Raw genomic sequence first — 21,267 nt, forward strand, 5'->3', positions numbered from 1 at the left:
GCAGTAAACATTAGGGGAAAAAAAGCCACATTCATTATTTTTTAAAACCCACCAGTACTGAGAAAATATTTGCCAAAGTTTCAGGCATACAAATTTAACATAAGAACATAAGCAATCTACTTATTAATTTCTGAATTAAGTTTATGTAGGAACATAATAAATAAGCATTGTTTAAGATGCCAAGAGGAAGGAGCTTACTCAACTTGAAAAGTTGTATTATAACAACCTGTAGAGTACGGTTATGTATATTATTCTCAAATTTTTGGCCTTCCAAGATACTGGTACCATGGAGAGAGAATTCATTTGCTTACTCAGTGTTTAAATCGTGCTGTTGGCAGGGGTGCCTGGGTGGCTCAGTCGGTTGAGCATCCAACTCTTGATTTTTGCTCAGGTCATGATCCCAGGGTCATGGGATCAAGTCCCGTGTCGGGTTCTACACTGAGTGTGAAGCCTGCTTGGGATTCTCTCTCCCTCTCTCTCAAAAATAAAAATAAAAAACAAAACTAAAACTAAAACATTTAAATTGTGCTGTTGGTTGGTTGTGATCTTTAATCCCCAAAATGCTTGTCTTTGAATGAACTCAGTTATATCCTGTTTGAATTCAATATTAAGTATTTATCCAATTAAACAAATATTGCCTTTGGTTCCAATTAAATATTTTCTTTTGTATCCACATGACAGCAGCCACAACTGGTTAAAACAAATTCTAAATATGGCATTTTGTGTTTTTACATTCTAATCTTTGAAAGGTCAAAAAATCATACCTTCTGGGTTTTAAGAGTTCTATAGGGGCACCTGGTGGCTCAGTCGGCTAAGCATCCGACATCGGCTCAGGTGATGATCTCATGGCTCCTGAGTTCGAGCCCCACATCGGGCTCTGTGCTGACAGCTCAGAGCCTAGAGCCTGCTTCGGATTCTGTGTCTCCCTCCCTCTCTGCCCCTCCCCAACTCATGCTCTGTCTCCCTCTCTCTCTCAAAAATAAACAAACATTAAAAAAAATTAAAGCATTCTCAAGAACTGTTTTATAAAAGAAAAATTTTCAATTAATATTATTCAATCAGCAGTATGAGAAATTTTCAGGTATTTATGCTTTGATAACTAGAAAAGGAAATTAATTACTGTAAATGAAGATCATACTGGAGTATTCTCCTGTAAAATACACTACTTGAATAAGAAGAGCCTTTTCTGAATACCATGTAAACCAGATTTAAATATGTTATGGGGCACTGCGGTGGTTGTATCAGTTAAGCATCCAACTCTTGATTTCAGCTCAGGTTATGGTCTCACGGTTCATGAGATCGAGCCCCGCACTGGGCTCTGTGCTGACAGTGCAAAGCCTGCTTGGGATTCTCATATTCTCTCTCTCTCTCTTTCTCCCTCTCTCTGCCCCTCTTCCCAGTCATGCTCTGTCTCTCTCTCTCTCAAAATAAATAAACATTTTTTTAAAAAAAAGAAAGAAGTCATATGCTATTGAGGTCAAACTTATTAATGTTTGTAACTGTTAGGAAGACAATTCTTAACTTACACAGTTTAATTTCAACAAAAGGGAACAGACAATATTTTGATTAAAGAAAATCCTGTTTCTTTTTAAATGTTAGGTGATATCATACTGCTTTATATACATGCAGCTGAACTATAAAAAATAAGGTTTTGGCAGAAAACCATATAGAGCACTTTAAATTATAGCGACACAAGAATTGCAAGCTGCCAAGCGTCAATCACGAAAACTCCTCCTGTATGTTACTTGACAATAAGATATACTCTGAACTCATTTCCAAAACACTTAACCTGTATCTGTCATGTAATAATCTTTGAGTTGGCTGTGTCACAGAAAACCTATCATACTTCTAGGTCTGCTCTTCTCCGTGACTAATGTAAATCCACTGTGTAAGAACCTATCATCAGATGAAAGGAGGGAACACAGACTTCCATGACGAATGTCTTTGTTGGGTAAACTATTCTTCGAAAAAAATAGGAGGTGAGTAGAGGAGATAAGTCCCTCTCTCAAGCTTCTAAGATTTAATTACGCTCTAGTTTTAAGAGTTCGTATTTTTCAGGAATGTTTAATTTCAAGGGACAAATTATTTTCTTTGAGAGGCCTATGTTTTCAGTCTGTATTAGATATGCCATGATTCTTAAGGAGAGGAAATAACCGTAGGCACCTGAGTGGCTCAGTCGGTTAAGCATCCGACTTTAGGTCAGGTCATGATCTCGCAGCTTGAGAATTTGAGCCCCGCATCGGGCTCTGTGCTGACAGCTTGGAGCCTGGAGCCTGCTGCAGATTCTGTGCCTCCCTCTCTCTGTGTTCCTCCCCTGCTTGCATTCTGTCTCTGTCTCTGTCTCTCTCTCAAAAATAAATAAAGATTAAAAAAATAAATTTTAAAAAAGAGGGGCAGGGTAGGAAATAACCAAGCACCGAAGATGACTACCACAGAGTTTTGCACGAGAATGCCAGCTTTAAAGTCTGAAGAAGTCAGTATTCTGGCTCTTGATTTTATCTACCATGGAGCCAGGGTCTAGAGCTGTAGCAGAAACATAAATGCAAAGATAATAGTCCTGGATTCTCTGTTTCTTTTTGACTTCTATCTTGACATTGACTGAAGCCCTATAGTTTCAGAGTTTTTCCTCCACGCAAACTTTAGTTATGATGATACACTGTGAGTCAAATAAAGACTAAACCCATAGTAATACAAGCAATTATTTTGTGAAAAAAGTTAACTGGCCAATTTGATATATATTACCTGAGTCATTATCCTAAAATTCAATGTTTAACACTATCTCCTAGGTTTTAAGTGTACTTGTAAAATTTAGTACAGAAAATTATCAACGTGACTATTTTTAGTAAGTGTATAAACACCAACATGACAGAATTCTTTTAAAAACATTTACATTAAGTTAGAAACTTTTCTTAACACCTAGTCTGTGAATTATTATTCAAAGTCATATGAATAAGGGGCACCTGGGTGGCTCAGTTGGTTAAGCATCCCACTTTGGTTCAGGTCATGAGCTCACAGTGAGTGAGTTCGAGCCCCTCATCGGGCTCCATGATGACGGTGCAGAGCCTGCTTCGGATTCTCTCTCTCCCTCTCTCTCCGACCCTTCCACTCGCTCGCTCTCTCACTCTCTCTCAAAAAATAAACTTAAAAAAACCCCCAAAGTCATGTAAATAAAAGATTTTATATCAACTTTATTTTTTTTCATAGCATTATTCTGTAATTTAGCAAAGAGCATGATAGATGTCTTATCCTAAAAATCCAAGTACCGAATGTTGAAGTCCAGGAAGTGTTGGGTCAAATGGCCTTTACAAGTGTAGTTATATAAACAATCACTAACAAATACACAGATTACAAAACAAAGTGCTTTTAAATGACTTTAAAAATGTTCAGAACCAGTATAATAATTTAGAGATTTAGGAGACAGCATTAAAAAAAAAAACTTCGAATGGAATTTTATTTAATTTTTTTAAATGTTTATTTATTTTTGAGAGAGAGAGAAAGAGAGAATGTGAGCAGCAGAGGGGCAGAGAGAGGGAGGGAGACATGGATTTCGAAGCAGGCTCCAGGCTCTGAGCCATCAGCACAGAGCCCAACGTGGGGCTCGAACTCATGAACCGTGAGATCATGACCAGAGCCGAAGTCAGACGCTTCACTGACTGAGCCACCCACGTGCCCTTCAAATGGAATTTTAATTGATAATAAAAGTCCTAGATTCCTATTTAATCTCCACAGAACTATACTGTCTCTTTGAATAAGGCCATATTTTCTATTCGCTAGTGATCTGGATAATATTGACCAGATTTGTTTTTATTTAAAACCAGAGAACATCTGTAGATGAGAACAACTAATGTGTCTCTCCATGAATCAAGTCTAGTTTTAAAACAAGAGAAAAGATGGAAGTGAATGGAGAATCAGTGAACATTCCTAAATGGTATTTTTAAGAGGCAGAAAAAGAAAGAAAAAAAAAAAAACCCTCAAAACAAAACAAAACAAAAAACCCGAAAAGATAAAAGCATTTAATAATTTTGGAATAAGTATTTCTCAGATTCAAATATTAAGGTATTGTCATATAAAAAACTATGCATATTAACAGACAAAAACCATTCATTAAATCAACACCTCTACATAAACACACACATACACACACACACACACACACAACCCCTCTCATATTCACACACATTTATACTAAAACCAGTTTGAGGAGAGCTATTACAAAGACAATACATACCTACTCTGTGTAGTTCTTTAAAGAAACATATTTATAAAAACTTCCACTAAATGAGAATTCATAATTATATCAAACTAGACATTTCTGAGCTGCCTAAGACTCAAGCAAATTGGGAGTATGGATCCAGATTCAAGTAGAATTATATCGATTTCCTTTTCCAGTTACACACACTTTATCCCATATGCACCAAATATCTTCGAAGGGGGCAGGCCCCAGTTTAGAAATCCTTCAAAGAGCAAGTCAGGTGGATACCCCACAGCCCCTGCCGGCGAAAATTCATCACACTTAAAAACGATGCAACATTCTGGTTAAGCTGTAAGCTTTCTGATGTCACAATCCATGTGGCATTCTATGACAAGTGTGTTTTCCTTCTGCCCAGACTTAACGGAGCAAGAACAAGCAGGCTTTTGAATCCGTGCTCCACTTGAAGTATTTGCTTGCTCTGTGAGATTTATACTCGACTGTAGTTTGGCTCTCTTATAATGTAATTCCTGGGCTATACGCGTCTACAAACTGACAGAAATAACAGGAGATGTGAAAAATGCAACAATACTAAAACCAGATGTTGGTGTAAAATTCCAGGACCATTTATTTGTGCATTCTGCCTTTTAATGTACAATCTCTGTGTTGAAAACAAAAGGCTTTTTTTACTCTGAAAATGCCTAGAACCAGGAAACGTTTAGAGGAGATGAAGTAGGGAATTTATGGGACGGGGATTTGACAGGGGTGAGGCGTGGGGAGCAAAGAGAAGCTGAGAGAAGGGCAGTATGAAGCCGGGGTGGGGGGGGGGGGGGGGGTGGGGGGGGGGGGTAGGGAAATGCATCTAAATCCACACTATCTTTTTCAGTAATCCTACCTCGTCCTTTTTCTGCTCTTATTTTGTTTTAACCTAGTCTCGTAACAACTCCAAACAGGCAGGTTAAAGGTCAGAGTTCCTGTGATTTCTGGATAAGCAAGGAAGAAAGAAGAACAACTGTTCTTAGGCACAACAGCCTTTGTGCCCAAGAAAGTGGTGGGTTTCCTCCCCCTAATTTGACCAAGAAGTATCCTCCCCAAACCTTCCAGCTTGGGAGAAATCAAAGAGTTGCACTTTAGGTGACATTTGTAAAACACCTACATTCAGGAGCCAAGGAGAGTACTAGTTATTTTCTTAAAGTGTGAGCCATGGGTTTATTATAAACACTGCAAACACCCCTCTCTTCCAAAGATTCACTTCAATATTCTACTATGAATTTCTTATTTGTTTGGCGGCCATGAAACGATGACCCCAAAGCTATCACAGGGCAATATGAGCTCTCGTTCTACCACAAACACCTGCTTTAATAGTCAAAAATAAACAGCAAGATTTGGTTACTCTGCATTTTTATTAACAAACTTACATGATTTCCTGTTGGAAACTTTCAAGGGCTGAACTAATATTTCTGGTCGTCTCAGAGCCAATCTCCTGGGGGAAAAAGAAGGTCAATGCCTATCAATTTTCAGTACAGATCCAAGATTAATATAACACCAAAATATTAAAAGTCCCAAGGAAAAAAAAAAAAGCGGGAAGCCAGGGGAAAAATGGACACAATGCAATCTATTCAAATTTAAAAAATGAGTCCTCTAACTTCCAAAGTTTTAGAAATCCTCCCCACTCCCAAATCACTCTTCTTCTTTTTCCATCTTTCACATCAGTACAGCTTCGGATATTAATGTGCTATTTTTCCATTTGCTTCATAACAAAAACCGAATATGACCCCGGTTGTGTCGTGTTATTTTTGGTCATTATTCATACTTAGTTAGACAAAACAGAAACCCAAACCTGGGGGGGGGGGGGGATAAAGGATTCCGAAGCAAGGTTTCAGTGCTTATTTTATCACAACTATCCTCGAGTGATATTTTGCAGAGAACAAAAGGTCACTTGAAGCAAAAGCCCAGTAATGGTGCACCAGTTGCTCACCTTTCCTGGAAATGCCTTGAGGGAATCAAGCCTGCCCTGGGATTGGCATCACCTTCATGTGTCGCTTGCCACCATGTTGCATCATCTTGGCTCATAATCTGAAGGATATCTCCCTTTTTGAAAGAAAGCCCAGCTTCCTTACATGGAATCGCTTTATCCTCATTAGGGTCATAGTCAAAGAGGGCTTTGATAAACATCTGGAAGAAAGTTTCATTTAAAAGGAGTAAATACCAAAAATAAATGTGGAGGGGCCAACATTCTCCTTTGATTTAAGAATACGTTTTTTTTAAAAGAGATTATTAAAATCCACTTGCTGTGACAAAGAGGATATGTATTAGAAGGAAAAACGTTAGTGCCCGCCCCCCGCCCCACAAAACAAACCCAAAAGCTTCTTAAGTAATGATTACCTTGCCTTCCTTAGACGGCGTCTCCTCTTTGATGCTGGGTATAATCTTAAATGTAATTGCTCCCTGAGACTGAGCCTGATAACAGAGGAAAGACTTATCAGAACACTTGTAGAGCCAAGGAGAAGGCAGGCAAAAAAGGTAGAAAATGGAATGATTCTGAAAATTTACAAGCTTGGGGTTTCTACTCTTAAACCAAACTGAGGAAACTATTTTTGTAGAAATTCCTGTAATATGAGAAAGCACTCAAGTTTGTCAAGTTAAAAAACATGAAACACCAAATCCACATTTACCTCCTGTGCACTTTTCAAATGCCAATGAACATACTACCATCCATGTTGAGCAACTTCATAGAAACACAGAATATGCACAGTGCCTTCTACAGACAATATTATACGGTGAGAACAGATGATGTGCAAGGTTCAGGCTATTACATTTAAGTATCGGCATCCATGTTTTTAGGGTCAAAATACCTGAACTGTCAGCAACGCAGTTATAAATACATGATTCAATTGTATATATATTAGCTGCAAGGCTCATCAGAAAAAAATAATGAAGAACATCCAGTGCTATTAAATTCTGGTCAGTGAGTAAAATACCAAATGTAATAGCTTAATTAAAAGGTAAAGAGAGGGGCGCCTGGGTGGCTCAGTCGGTTAAGCGTCTGACTTCAGCTCAGGTCATGATCTCGCAGTCCATGATTTTGAGCCCCGCATCGGGCTCTGTGCTGACAGCTCAGAGCCTGGAGCCTGCTTCTGATTCTGTGTCTCCCTCTCTCTCTTCCCCTCCCCTGCTCATGCTCTTTCTCTCTCTGTCTCAAAAATAAGTAAAAACATTAAATTTTTTTTTTAAAAAAAAGGTAAAAAGACATCCATTCTAATTTCATTAAGGCAAGCAAAAACAATACGTGCAATTCTTTTCTGACCATGTCAGATGAGAACAGGTCTCCCTTTAATATATTCTCATGTCATTGTCTATTCCTCTTTTTAGCCTTTATCGTAACTGTACCTAAATAATCATTTATGCAATTATTTTTTTTCAAAATATTTTTTTCTTTTTTTTTTTCAATATATGAAATTTATTGTCAAATTGGTTTCCATACAACACCCAGTGCTCATCCCAACAGGTGCCCTCCTCAATACCCATCACTCACCCTCCCCTCCCTCCCTCCCCCCATCAGCCCTCAGTTTGTTCTCAGTTTTTAAGAGTCTCTTATGCTTTGGCTCTCTCCCACTCTAACCTTTTTTTTTTTCCTTCCCCTCCCCCATGGGTTCCTGTTAAGTTTCTCAGGATCCACATAAGAGTGAACACATATGGTATCTGTCTTTCTCTGTATGGCTTATTTCACTTAGCATCACACTCTCCAGTTCCATCCACGTTGCTACAAAAGGCCATATTTCATTCTTTCTCATTGCCACGTAGTATTCCATTGTGCATATAAACCACAATTTCTTTATCCATTTATCAGGTGATGGACATTTAGGCTCTTTCCATAATTTGGCTATTGTTGAGAGTGCTGCTATAAACATTGGGGTACAAGTGCCCCTATGCATCAGCACTCCTGTATCCCTTGGGTAAACTCCTAGCAGTGCTATTGCTGGGTCATAGGGTAGGTCTATTGCAATTATTTCTTAACATCTGTTATCCCTGCTAAGTTGTCAGCTCTGTGACAGCACTGAATATCTGGCACATATATGAGAAGAATGAGGGAGGAAAGCAAAGAGGAAGACAGCATGAGGCAGATAGGAAAGGAAGGAGGCAGGAAGGAGGGAGAGACAGGAGAATGGGGGGATATCTCTGAGGCTTACTGTCAATGGTGTGCTCATAAACCAGGGCTCTGCTGTGTAAAAGAAAAGAAAAGGCCCTGATTTGTATTGTTTGCCAATTTTCACGGAAGACAGCCAGCTTCCATTTACCAGCGTGACGTACCTAAGTCAAGTTGGGAAAAGCCACATAGACTCAGGTCGTGCAAATGTAAAGAGCCAGCTCCAGTACAGCACAGAGACTCAAGTAAAGTGAGGTTTTAACAGTACAAATATCAGAATTTTATAACAGGAGTGATTTCAAAGTGGCACTATCATTGTTATTGCTTACCATAAAAGAATTCACAAATCTTTTTAAAAAAATTTTTAAATGTTTATTTTGAGAGAGATAAAGAGCAAACAGGGGAGGGGCAGAGAGAGGGAGACAGGGAATCCCAAGCAGGCTGTGCGCCGTCAACACAGAGCCCGATGCGAGGCTCGAACTCACGAACAATGAGATGAGTTGGACTACTTAACTTACTAAGCCACCCGGGTGCCCCAAGAATTCACAAATCTTATTAGGAATTCATATAATACTGAACTGCATAGGTAGAGAGAAAGCAAGTCTTCTTTATGATCCCTTCCCATTCTACTAGTGTGTGTGTGTGTGTGTGTGTGTGTGTGTGTGTGTGTGTGTGTATGTGTGTGTGTGTATACAATGCCCTTAGAACAGTGACCTTTTAGGGCTCAACCACCATAAGCAGTTCCTAGTGTTACCAAGTCACACCCGTCTATCGGCCATTGTGATGGTCTCATCGTAATCCACCATACGGGTGAATGATTAATCAATGCAGCCTTCCTGCTATTTCTAAATATGTTTTAAATCTTACTTATATAATACATTTGCCAAATTACGTCCTCAGGGTTATTTCCAAAAACTGAATTTCTTGATTAAGGATATGTAAATTTAAAAATGTTGATAGTTTCAGATAGCTGTCTCAAAAGGATTTACTAAATGTATCCCACTACCAGAAGCATATAAGTATGCATCTATGTCCCCAGAATCTGACTGACTGTAGCCATTATCGAGTTTTTAAAGCCCTCTAATCCCATATTTTTCAGACACCATGTTTTCTTTTATAAATTTTTCTATGTTTTCTTATTGATTTTTATGAACTCTCTACACATTAAAATACCTTCTGTCACATATACTGACAATATTTTTCCCAAGTCTCATGTGTCTTTCAAGCTATATATGGCATCTTTTTCTGTACAGGAAGGGTTCAATTCTAGTAATCACAGCAATTATTTTTCTGTTTGAATTTCACATCAAGTTTAAAAAGTCTTTCTTTACTTTTTTATTTTTTTAAGTTAATTTATTTATTTGGCAGGGGGTGGGTAGAGAGAGTGGGGGGGAGAGAGAATCCCAAGCAGGCTCCACACTCAGCATGGGATCATAACCTAAGTCCAGATCAAGAATCAGATGCTTGACTGACTGAGCCATCCAGGCACCCCTGATTTCTTTAAATATTTAATTCTTTGGGGTTTATTTTTGCGTGTAGGGTAAAACAGGAACTGACTATTTTTTCTAACTGAATCATCAATTCATCCAATAACATTTATAAAAGGATTTCACAGCTTTCCCATGGATTTAAAATGCTATCTTAATCATATATAAAATTTTCAAAAATATGGAGGTCTGTTTGAAGATACTAAACTCTATTTCTGTATGTTTATGCTTTCATACGTTAACAGAGACAGTCTCCCTTCATTTTGTCCTTACAAATGAACTGGAGAATTTACACTGTCAAGGCCTAAAATAATTTTGTTCGTTTTAGATTTCACAGGACATCTAAGTTAGTTTCACTGTTTTATATGCCTAGAAAGCATAGCCTACAGTCTGGCCATGTCGATGGAAAAAGGGAAAAGAAAAATACGTCACCAACAACAGAGTAGATGCCCTCTATTAAGTACCTCATTTGGGATGGGCCCTGTAATAAACTCTTCACATACATTAGCTCATTTAATCCTCAAAACACTCCAGTGAGATATTTACCTTTTATTTTCATTTGTAAATGAAAACACTGAGGCAATGCAAAGATTAAGGTATTTTCCAAGGACATACAGGGATTAAGTAATGAAGATGGGATTTGAACTCTAGACTGCCAAATCCAAATCCTGTGTTTATGACCAAGTCTGAAACATACTGATTCAATTTCATTTTTTATTGCAGTTTTAAAACAAGTTTCAGCTTACCAAAATCTGAATTATTTCTTCAGGCCTTTTATCTTCGACTGGAATCCCATTCACTTCCCTAAGTTCATCACCAACATGAATAAGACCTGAGAAGTAGCAAATTCGGGAAATTAGCAGATTTACCCACAAAAGAACTGCAATTTGCAATTGTATCTATACTTAAAGCATTGTTTGGTTCCTTCAATACATTTGAGGAGACCTTTATGCTTCTCAGGTTTCAGATTCTGTGCCTCTAAACAGCAGAACCAAAGGCTACCACATTATAATTCTGGCAAAAGACAAGACATCAGCATCCTGGTCTTTGTCTGGAAATGTACATTATTTTCATTTAATAAAAGAATCTGTATTTTGTTTTAAAGGCTGCACACTTTCAGTAGTACTTTTCAAGTGAGAAACACTTGAAGCATATCTTACTATAGCTTCAGAAGTCCATGTAACTGTAAAGCAGAATGAGATTTATCGTTTATTTCAACAGATTCCCACGGTTCAACAGAAGAAAATTTCTTATTCCTTGTTTTGATGGATTACATCCAAAGATCATTTAGCCTCTTAATTACATGTTGGAGATGTTGCCCATGAAATGCACCATGGCCTGTCCATGCACCTAGTGTTGAAACCCTTACCACTTCTGTCTGCTGCTCCTCCTCTCATGATTCTGGCCACAATAATGGCCCCCGTCTGCTCGTCTTTCTTAATGGTGGCTCCCTTTTAAAAGAAAGAACAAAAAGTACTTGTGGGTAAAGGTGCGTAGTGGGTGGTAGGAAAGGAGACAGAAATAAGAATATTCATCTGGAAAAAGTGAAAGCAATTACAAAAAATTAAAGGTATGAGGCAGGACAAAGAGACATCATGCCCCTTTATCTTACAAAGCACTCGTGACTTGGTACAGATTTTCAATCAGACACATCATGTAAGGTTTTCAGCACAATTTAAAGATTTTTCAAATCTGTAAGCTCTTCAACATTATGAAAAGTAGAAATCTCCTCTTTCCATTATACTACTTTATATTTGAACACTATTTGTTTTTTCCCCTTGACAGCATTGGCTCATTTCACTTTGTCCTTCTAATACCCCATGAAGAAGGGAGGCCATATTGAGAAGGTTAAGTGAATACAAAAATCTCATCAAAATTAGAAAACTAAGACCCAGGCCATCTGGCTTTTAGTTTAGTGATACTTCTATAATAGCATTATGGCCAAGGAACTCAGACATAATGATAAAGAGAGAGAGAGAGAAAGAGAGAGAGAGAGAGAGAGAGAGAGAGAGAGAGAGAGAGAAAACTCCAAAATTAGTCGTATTCCTTACCTAATGCTAAGATAAACTAATGGAAGAAAGATCTGTTACTCCAAGGTCTTTATGTACTAGGACTGTGCTAAGAACAAGCAGAACCAACATTCTGGCATAAGATTAGGAAACAATTTTAAAGAGTCCAGAAATTCTTCATTTATGGATGTTCAGAAGCTAATTGAATGCTACTTATAAGAACATCAAGCACAAATGGTTACTTTGAACACCTTTTTATGACTTTCCTTCTAAGAAACTGGCATTGGTGTGGGAAAGCGTTCTACATGGCACCACATAGCTAAAAAGATGCACATTGGGTGACGGCAGAATTCACACCCTGAAAAAGAAAGTGGAATTTTCCCACAGGTCAGTAAACATGTTTATATCGTTAAAAATTAGTTATGTAAACAAAATTAGGAATCCATTTGTAATAAGTACATTTTATATGACAGCTATCACATGCATATCTAATAGTAGTAAAAAAAATCAAATAATTAAGTAATCTGAGTATTTTGTGGCATTTTTCATCACCAAGCATCCATTCAAATCCAAAGACTTGAATGAGCATCTCTCCACAATCATAAAAACCAAACCCATAAAGACCCACTAATTAATGGTAATTTTTGCCTTTGTTTAAATAGTTTACTTAGAGCTAAGATGACTAGAAATGTAATATTTTTAATAAAACTGGTATGATTAAATAAACTTTAATTTTCCTTAACAATATCTCCAACTTTCTCATCAAAGTATGGCTAATAGCAAAAGGGTCTGATAACCTAAGATTAATTACCCATTTTTTTGGAGTGTTTTTTTTTAACCAATTTTTTCTTTCTTTTTTTTTTTTTTTTTACTGAGGTAAAACTGGCAAGTAACATTATAGGACTTTCAAGTATACACCATCATAATTGGCCATCTGTATGCACTACACAGTGATCACCACTATAAGTCTAGTTACCACCCATCACCATATAATTGACCCAATTTTGTCCCCACCCCCAACCTTCTGGTAGCCACCAATGTGTTGTATCTATGAGTTTGTTTTGTTTGTTCATTTGCTGTTTTCTAAATTTCACATATGAATACAATGATATGATAATTTGTCACTCTCTAACTTATTTTACTTAGTATAACACCTTCAAGGTCCATCCATGTTGTCACAAATGGCAAGACGTCATTCCTTTTTAATGGCTGAGTAATACTGCACTGTGGATATGTGTGTGTGTACGCATGCATATGTATATGCCATATCTTCTTCACCTATTCATCCACCAATGGACACTTAGGTCCTTTCCATATCTTGGCCATTGTATACGATGTTATAATGAACATAGGAATGCATATACTTTTTCAAATCAGCATTTTTATATTCTTCAGATAAATCCTCAGAAGTGGAATAGATGGATCATATGATAGTTCTATTCTTTATTTTTTAAGAGTATGGAGAAATCTCCAGAGTTTTTTCAATAGTGCCTGCACCAATTTACACTCCCGTCAACAGTGTACAAGGATTCCCTTTTCTCTACATCCCCACCAACAGTTGTTATGTCTTGTCTTTCTGATAATACCCATTGCAATTGATGTGAGGTGATGTCAATTACAGTTTTGATTTGCATTTCCCTAATTATTAGTGATGTTGAACATCTTTTCATGTGCCTATTGGCCATCTGTATGCCTTCTTTGGAAAACTGTCTATTCAGATCCTCTGTCCGTTTTTTAATTGTGTTGTTTAGGTTGTTTTTTTTTAATTGTATGAGTTCTTTGGATATTAATCCCTTATCGGATAAATGACTTGCAAAAACCTTCTCCCATTCAGTAGGTTGTCTTTTCATTTCAACGATGGTTTCTTTTGAGGTGCAGAGTTTGATGTAGTCCTATTCATTCTGTTTTTGTTTCCCCTGACTTTGGAGTCAGATCTACAAAAACATTGCTAAGACACATGTTGAGGAGCTTACCACCTATGTTTTCTTCTTCTAGTAATTTTACAGTTTCAGGTCTTAGATTCAAGTCTTTAATACATTATGAGTTAATTTTTGTGTATAGAGCAAGACAGTAGTCAAGTTTCATTTACATGTGGCTGTCCAGTTTTTCCAATACTATTTATTGAAAAGACTCCCCTTTCTCCACTGCATGTTATTAGCTCTTTTGTTTAAATTAACTGTCCATGCATGTGTGGGTTTAATTTGGGGTTCTCAATTCTATTCCATTGATCAGTGTGTCTTTTTTAATGCCCATACCAAACTGTTTTGATTACTATAGCTTTGTAGTATAATTTCAAGTCAAGGAGCATGATCCCCTAAGCTTTCTTCTTCTCAAGATTGCTTTGGCTGCTTGGGATCCTTTGTGGTTCCAAATTTTAGAATTATTTGTTATAGTTCCATGAAAAATGACCTTAGAATTTTGAGAGAGACTGCCCTGGATCTGTAGATTGCTTTGGGTTGTTTGGGCATTTTAACAATATTAATTCTTCCAGTCCATGAGCATGGACTCTCTCCATTTATTTGTGTCTTCAATTTCTTTCATCAATGTCATAGTTTTCAGTGTACAGATATTTCACTTCCTTGGTTAAATTTATTCCTAGGTATTTTTTTTTCTGATGCACTTTTAAATGAGATTGCTTTCTTAATTCCTCTGATTATCCATTATTAGTGTACAGAAATGCCACAGATTTGTTAATTTTGTATCCTCCTACTTTACTGAGTACATTTATTAGTTCTAACAGTTTTTGGTGCAGTCTTTTGGATTTTCTATATATAGTATTAGATCATCTGCAAATAGTGATAGCTTTAGTTCTTCTTTTCTGATTGGAGGTCTTCTTTTTCTTGCTTAACTGCTGTGGCTAGCCTTCCACCACTGTGTTGAAGAAAAGTGGCAAGAATGTGCAATCCTCTTGTTTCTGATCTTACAGGAAAAACTTTCAGCTTTTTACCATTGAGTATGATGTTAGTTGTGAGTCATATATGGCCTTTATTATGTTGAGGTATTTTCTATCTTTACTTACTCTGTTGAGAGTTTGTATCATAAATGAATACTGTTAAATGATTTTTCTGCATCTACTGAGATATGATTTTTATCCTTCATTGTGTTAATGTGGTTTGTCATGTTGATTGATCTGTGGACATTGAACCATGCTTGGATGCCTGGACTAAATCCCACTTTCTCATGGCTTATGATCCTTTTAATGTATCGTTGAACTGAGTTTGCTAATATCTTGTTGAGAATTTTTTCATCAGTGTCATCAATGATATTGGCCTGTAATTGTGTGTGTATGTGTGCGTGGTGTTCTTGTCTGGTTTTGGTATCAGGGTAAGGCTTCCCTGATAATATTACTCTGGAAGTACTCCCTCCTCTTCAGTTTTTTTGTAAGAGTTTAAAAAATATACAGATTAAATCATTGGAAGTTTGATGAAATTCATCTGTAAAGCCATCTGGTCCTAGAGTTTTGTTTGTTGAGAAATTCTGATTACTAATTTAATATCCTTGCTAGTAATTGGTCTATTCAGATTTTCTATTTCTTTATGACTGGTCTTGGATAATTGTATGTTTCTGGGACTCCATTTCTTCTAGGTTGTCCAATTTGTTGGTATATAATTTGTTCATAGTCTCATGATTCTTTATATTTCTGTGGTGTTAGTTGTAACACCTCTCTTTCATTTCTGATTTTACTTTAATCTTTTTCTTGATGAGTCTAGCTAAAGGTTTGTCAACTTACTTTTTTTCAAATAACCAACTCTTAGTTTCATTGACCTTTTCTATTGTTTTGTCTCTTTCATTTAGTTCTGCTCTGATCTTTTTTTTTACTTCTTTCCTTCTACTAACTTTGGGCTTCGAGTGTAAAATTCAATTATTTGAGATTTTTCTTGTTTATTGAGGTAGGCCTGTATTACTCTGAATTTCCCTTTTAGAATCACTTTTGCTAAATCCAAAAATTTTGGTTTGTGGTGTTCCTATTTTCATTTCTGTCACTTGGTACTTTTCAACTTCTTCTTTGATTTCTTCAACGACCCACTGATTGTTCAGTAGCATGTTGTTTGATCCCCATATTTTTGTGGTTTTCTCAATTTTCTTCTTGTAATTGATTTTTGATTTTACAACACCATTGTGGGTGGAGAAGATGCTTGATATTTCATCTTCTTGAATTCACTAAGTTTTGTGACCGAACATGTAATCTATCCTGGAGAATGTTCCATGTGCACTTGAGAAGAACGTGTATTCTATTCTTTCTGGAATGAATGTTCTGTACATATTAAGTCCATCTGGTCTAATGTGTTGTTCAAAGCCACTGTTTCCTCATGGATTTTGTTTGGATAATGCATCCACTGATGTAAGCGGGGTGTTTTAAGTCCCCTACTAGTATTGCTGACAATTTCTCCCTGTTAATCTTTGCTTTATATATCTTGGTGCCTCTATGTTGGATACATATATATTTATAAATGTTATGCCTTCTTGTTGGATTGACTGTTTTTCATTATGTAATGCCCTTTTTTCCTATTACTATGTCTTTATTTTAAAGTCTATTTTGTCAGCTATAAGTATAGCTACACCAGCTTTTTGTTTCCATTTGCATGGAATATCTTTCTCCATTCTTTCACTCTCAGTTTATGTGTGTCCTTACTTCTGAAGTCAGTCTCTCATAGGCAGCATACAGATGTGTCTTGTTTTTTTTATCCATACAACCACTCTGTGTCTTTTGACTGGAAGGTTTAGTCCACGTACATTTAAAGTAATTAGTGATAGGTACATACTTGCTACCATTTTGTTAATTGCTTTCTGTTTTCAGAGTTCCTCTCTATTCCTTTCTTCTTTTCTCTCTCTTCCTTTTTACATTGCATTTAGATTCCTTTCTCATTTCCCTTTGTGTATTTACTGTAAGTTTTGCCTGGTGGTTACCGTGAAGTTCACCTAGAACTTTCTGTGTATATAATGGTCTGTTCTGACAGCAACTTGAACATACTCTAAAACTTTACGTTTTTTCTTCCTGCCTCCCATGTTTTATACTTATGTCACACTTTACACCTTTTTATTTTGTGCCTCCTTTAATTATTGTAGTTTTTATTATTTATTTTATTGTAGTTAATTCTATTGATTTTGTATCTTAACCTTTATACTTGCCTTATTAATGACTGATCCACTACCTTTACTATATATTCACTTTTCCAGCAACATTTTTACTTTCCTATGCTTTCTTTTTATTACTTAATGCCATTTCTTTTCAGTTTAGAGAAGTCCCTTTAACATTAATTATAAAGCCAGTTTAGTGACGATGAACAACTTCTGCTTTTGCTTATACGTAAACTCTTAATCCCTCCTTCAAATGTGAGTACTAAACTTACCAGTAGAAACTTCTAGGTTGGAAGTTTTTTCCATTCAGCACTTTGGATATGTCATGCCACTCTCTTCTGGTCTGCAAAGTTTTTTCAGAAATATCTGCTGATATCCTTATGAGGTTTCCCTTGATATAAGAAGTTGTTTTTCTCTTGTAGCTTATAAGATTCTCTCTTTCACCATTTTATTTATAATGTGTCCTGATACGGATTTCTTTGGGTTCTTCTTATTTGGAACTATCTGGGCTTCATGGACCTGTAGGTCCATTTTCTTCTCTAGATTAGAAAAGTGTTCAGCCATTATTTCTTGACGTAAGTTTTCTGGCCCTGTTTTCTACATGGACCCCTATAATGTGAATGTTATTCTATTTGATATTGATTCAAATATTCTTTAAGTTACCTTTATTTTTTTTTTCTCTTTTCTTTTGGCTGCTCTGTGTGGGTGAGTCCTATTGCTTTTTCTTCCAGCTTGCTGATCTGATCTTTGGCTTCATCCAGTCTGCTAAACTGCTCTAGGGTATTTTCCAGTTCTGTATTCTTCAGCTCTGTAACTCCTGTTTGGAATTTTGTTAGATTTTCTTTGTTGAGGATCTCACCGTGCCCATCCAATCTTCTTGAGTTCAGTGAGCATCTTTACGACCATTACGTTGAATTCTTTATCAGACATATTGCTTATCTCTATGGCATTAATGCCCCTGTCTCATATTTTGTCTTCTTCTTTTGTTTGGAACATTTTCCTCTGTCTCCTCATTTTGCCTGACTCTGTGTGCTCATTTCTATCAATCACCTCTCCTAGTATTGAAGCAGTGACCTTTCAAAGGAGAGTCATGTGGAGCCCAGAAGTTCAATCCCTTCTAGCCAGAGCTAGGTGCTCAAGAAGCATCCCCTGTGTGGTATGTTATGAACCTGTTTGCTGCAGCAGGGCTACGTCTGCGATGCAAGAATGTATCAGGCTGGTGCACAGCCGGCTGTGATGCATGGTTGCACTGAGTGGCACTGGCTGCACTGTGGCCAAGGGGTGGGCGGGACTAGTGCCTGGCCCAGCTGTTACGCACAATCACAGTGTGGGGATTGGCAGGGTTCCTGGCTGGGCACACCCCTCAGCTCCAGCAGATTAGAGAAAAAGTTCCAAAATGACTCCCACCTTCACCACCTTTAACAAAGTAGATGCGGTCACAAACATGGCACCATCATATTTGTCGTATTTGTGACTCCGTCCCTGGGGAAAGTTCCAAAAGCTTCCCGCCTTGCTGGCAAGCACTTTAAGATCAGTAAGTGGGTCTCCTTCGCATATGGTCTAGGTGCTTTTCAAATCGGAGTTTTTGTGTTGGGTCCTGGGGTGAGTGAGTCTGCACACGAGCCCTTAAGAGCAGGCTCTCCCTTCCCTACAGTTCTATGATTTTCCTGCACATGATCCCTACTGGTTTTCAAAGCCTGGCATTTAGGGGGCTCATCTCTTTCATGCAGGATTTAAGGGGCTGGGTGCCTGGTCTGGAGCACAAACCCCTCACTCCAGGAAAACTTCTGTATTTTTGAGATCCTCCTTGACTGTGGATCACTGCACCTACCGTGTGTGTGTATGTGTGTGTGTATTGTTTTTTGTTTTTCTTGCAAGTTGGTGTCTCTGCCTCTCCTATCCGATGCTGTCCTTTTTGTCCTTTATCATAGAGGCTCTGTTCATCCAGTTTTCTAGTCTTTTTCAAATTATTCTATATGGAGTTGTGTATTTGTTGTATTCATGGGAAGGAAGGAGTTCAGAATCTTCCTACACCACCACCTTGAATCCAAGTCTCTGCTCATCCATATTTTATAGATGAGAAAATAATCACAAACGGCTATGATCTAAGATCAGAAAATTAGCGTACAGTGAAGTCAGGACCTATCTAAGGCAAACTGATCAGAATGCTATTTTTAGTCTTAACTATTCGATATTGCTTACCCTATATCTTTCACCTTTTATTCACAAATTAGAAGTTCACTGCCCTTGCATTAGCTTATCTACAATGGACATCATCAATTCCCTCCTTCTCTGTATGCGCATATGCCCTATTCCCAAACCAAGTGGTGAAAATGGTCCTAAGGCATGTAAGCCTATAGGAAGGCTTGCAGCTGCCAGCTGGGCCTCTTGAAATACTTGCTCTATGGGAAGTCAGACACCATGTAAGAAATGACTACTGCCATGCTGTGAGGAGGCCCATCCAGCCAAGTGGAGAGGTCATCTGGAAAGAGATGTCTGATCAGCCCCCATTTTTCCGGCCATCCCAATCCAGGCATCAGTCATAGGAATGAAGTTCACAGATGACCCCAGCCTTAGCCACCACCTAACTGAACATATGAGGGACTCTACTTAATAACCACCCAACTGAGCCTATCAACCTCTAAAACTATGATATATAATGTTGTATAGCCACAAAATTTGGGGGTGGTTTGTAACACAGAATTAGGTAATTGGAGTAAGCCTCTTGCTTCACTATGAATTATACTATTTTCAATATAGGATCATCCAGTTTGTTGTGCTTAATGCTAGTCCTTTTGACTTATTCCGTGATTCAATGAAGCTGACAAATGTTTACTGAGAGCCTACTCTGTGCCAAGTTCTAAGGGCATGTAATGTATTGGTGAAAAAAACTAAGCATTTCTGCCCCCTCATGGAATTTACATCTAACAAGAAAGACAATAAACAAACGATGAAATAATTAGACATATAGTATGTTAGAAAGTGGCTACTACTGTGGGTATGAGAGCGGCAGGGAAGACAATGTAAAGACACAGGCTTCAATGAGAAGATGAAATCTGAGTAAAGAAAGATAAAAAGGAACGAAGGAGTTAGCCAAAGAGAAAGAATAGATGAAAACAGTACAGAAGGGCTAGGATGAGGCTGTTAATGGAATGGAGTGATCAAGGAAGAGCAAAAAAGCCAATGTGGCTGGAGTAAGGTAAAAGGGGAGAAGCAGTAGGAAGTGAGAGTAGATGGCATCAGGGAGCCAGATCATGTAGAACTTTGTAGATTATATCGTGGGGGCTGTGGATTTTATTCTGAAAGAAACAAGGAGAAGCCGGACAGCGTGAGTGAGTGTCATAATCTAAAAGGTTCACTCCACCTACTGTGTTAAGAAAAGAGTGCAGGAATGCAAGGGCTAAAGCAAGGAAACAAACTGGGGGTTGTTAAACTAATCCGGGGGAAAGATGAAGGAGGCTTGGATCTGACTGGCAGGAGGTGAAGTGATGAATAGTCTGGATATATTATTGGTACAGCCAAAAGGATTCCCAATGGACTGGAAAGGGTACATGAAAGAAGAAAGGTATCAAAGACTGACTCTGGTTTTTGGCGGAGCAATTAGGAAGATGGGATTGTAATCAACTGAGAGGAGGAATCCTATGAGGGGAATGAATTTGGGGACAAAGATCAGTTTACTTCTGGACACGTGAAGACAGAGATGTCTATTCGACATTCCAGTGGAGATATCAAGTACACAGATGGACATACAAATTTAAAGCTCAGAAAAAAAGATCTGGAAGAAAAATCGACTTGGGAGTCACTGACACACAGATGATTTTTAAAGCCAGGGGCTGGATGAAATCACTTCTAGAATGTGTAAAGAATAGCACTGCCACACTGAAGGGTTACTGTGTTACAGATACAAACCTTGAAACAGGGGTGCCTGCTACCTGCTGATTCTACCTATCCCCGGAGGGTGAACTATGGACCCTGAGAAATGATCTCCCACTTTCTACATGATGCTAGCCCTTGACTCAACCTTCGTTTTGATCCCTTCATTCTTGAAGATTTCTGCTTCCATCTTTCTTTCCAAACTCCTATTACCACAATTCTTTGAGGTATTCTTAATGGAACGTACTTGCATGAAAAGAAGATCAAAACTCAATAAAATAGAACACGTTACATACCATTTTGTACAAAAGTCTACAGTCCTATGGCACAGATAGCACAAGGAAAATAAAGTTGTATCTAGTGTTTTAGTACTTACATATTTTCTTATATAATTATTTTGAATTTATTCTATGTGATTTTGACCCAAAAAGTAGAGTACAGAGAACTTCGGGTTAGATTGAGAAGTTAAAATTCTGGTTACAT

The 21,267-nt window shown here is 37.7% G+C and overlaps 1 protein-coding gene across 1 annotated transcript in view; it reads right to left on the minus strand.

Annotated features, from left to right (window-relative positions):
- MPP7 (MAGUK p55 scaffold protein 7) overlaps positions 1-21,267 on the minus strand; it is a 295,481-nt gene that overhangs the window by 81,396 nt on the left and 192,818 nt on the right. The window contains exons 7-11 of the mRNA XM_049626949.1: positions 11,193-11,274; positions 10,570-10,655; positions 6,575-6,649; positions 6,168-6,364; positions 5,608-5,672 (exon numbers count right to left, since the gene is read on the minus strand). Coding sequence (XP_049482906.1) covers positions 5,608-5,672; positions 6,168-6,364; positions 6,575-6,649; positions 10,570-10,655; positions 11,193-11,274 — 505 coding nt within the window. The remainder of the gene's footprint in view (positions 1-5,607; positions 5,673-6,167; positions 6,365-6,574; positions 6,650-10,569; positions 10,656-11,192; positions 11,275-21,267) is intronic.

Source organism: Panthera uncia, chromosome B4 (genome assembly GCF_023721935.1).
Source record: "Panthera uncia isolate 11264 chromosome B4, Puncia_PCG_1.0, whole genome shotgun sequence".
Taxonomy (NCBI): Eukaryota; Metazoa; Chordata; class Mammalia; order Carnivora; family Felidae; genus Panthera; species Panthera uncia.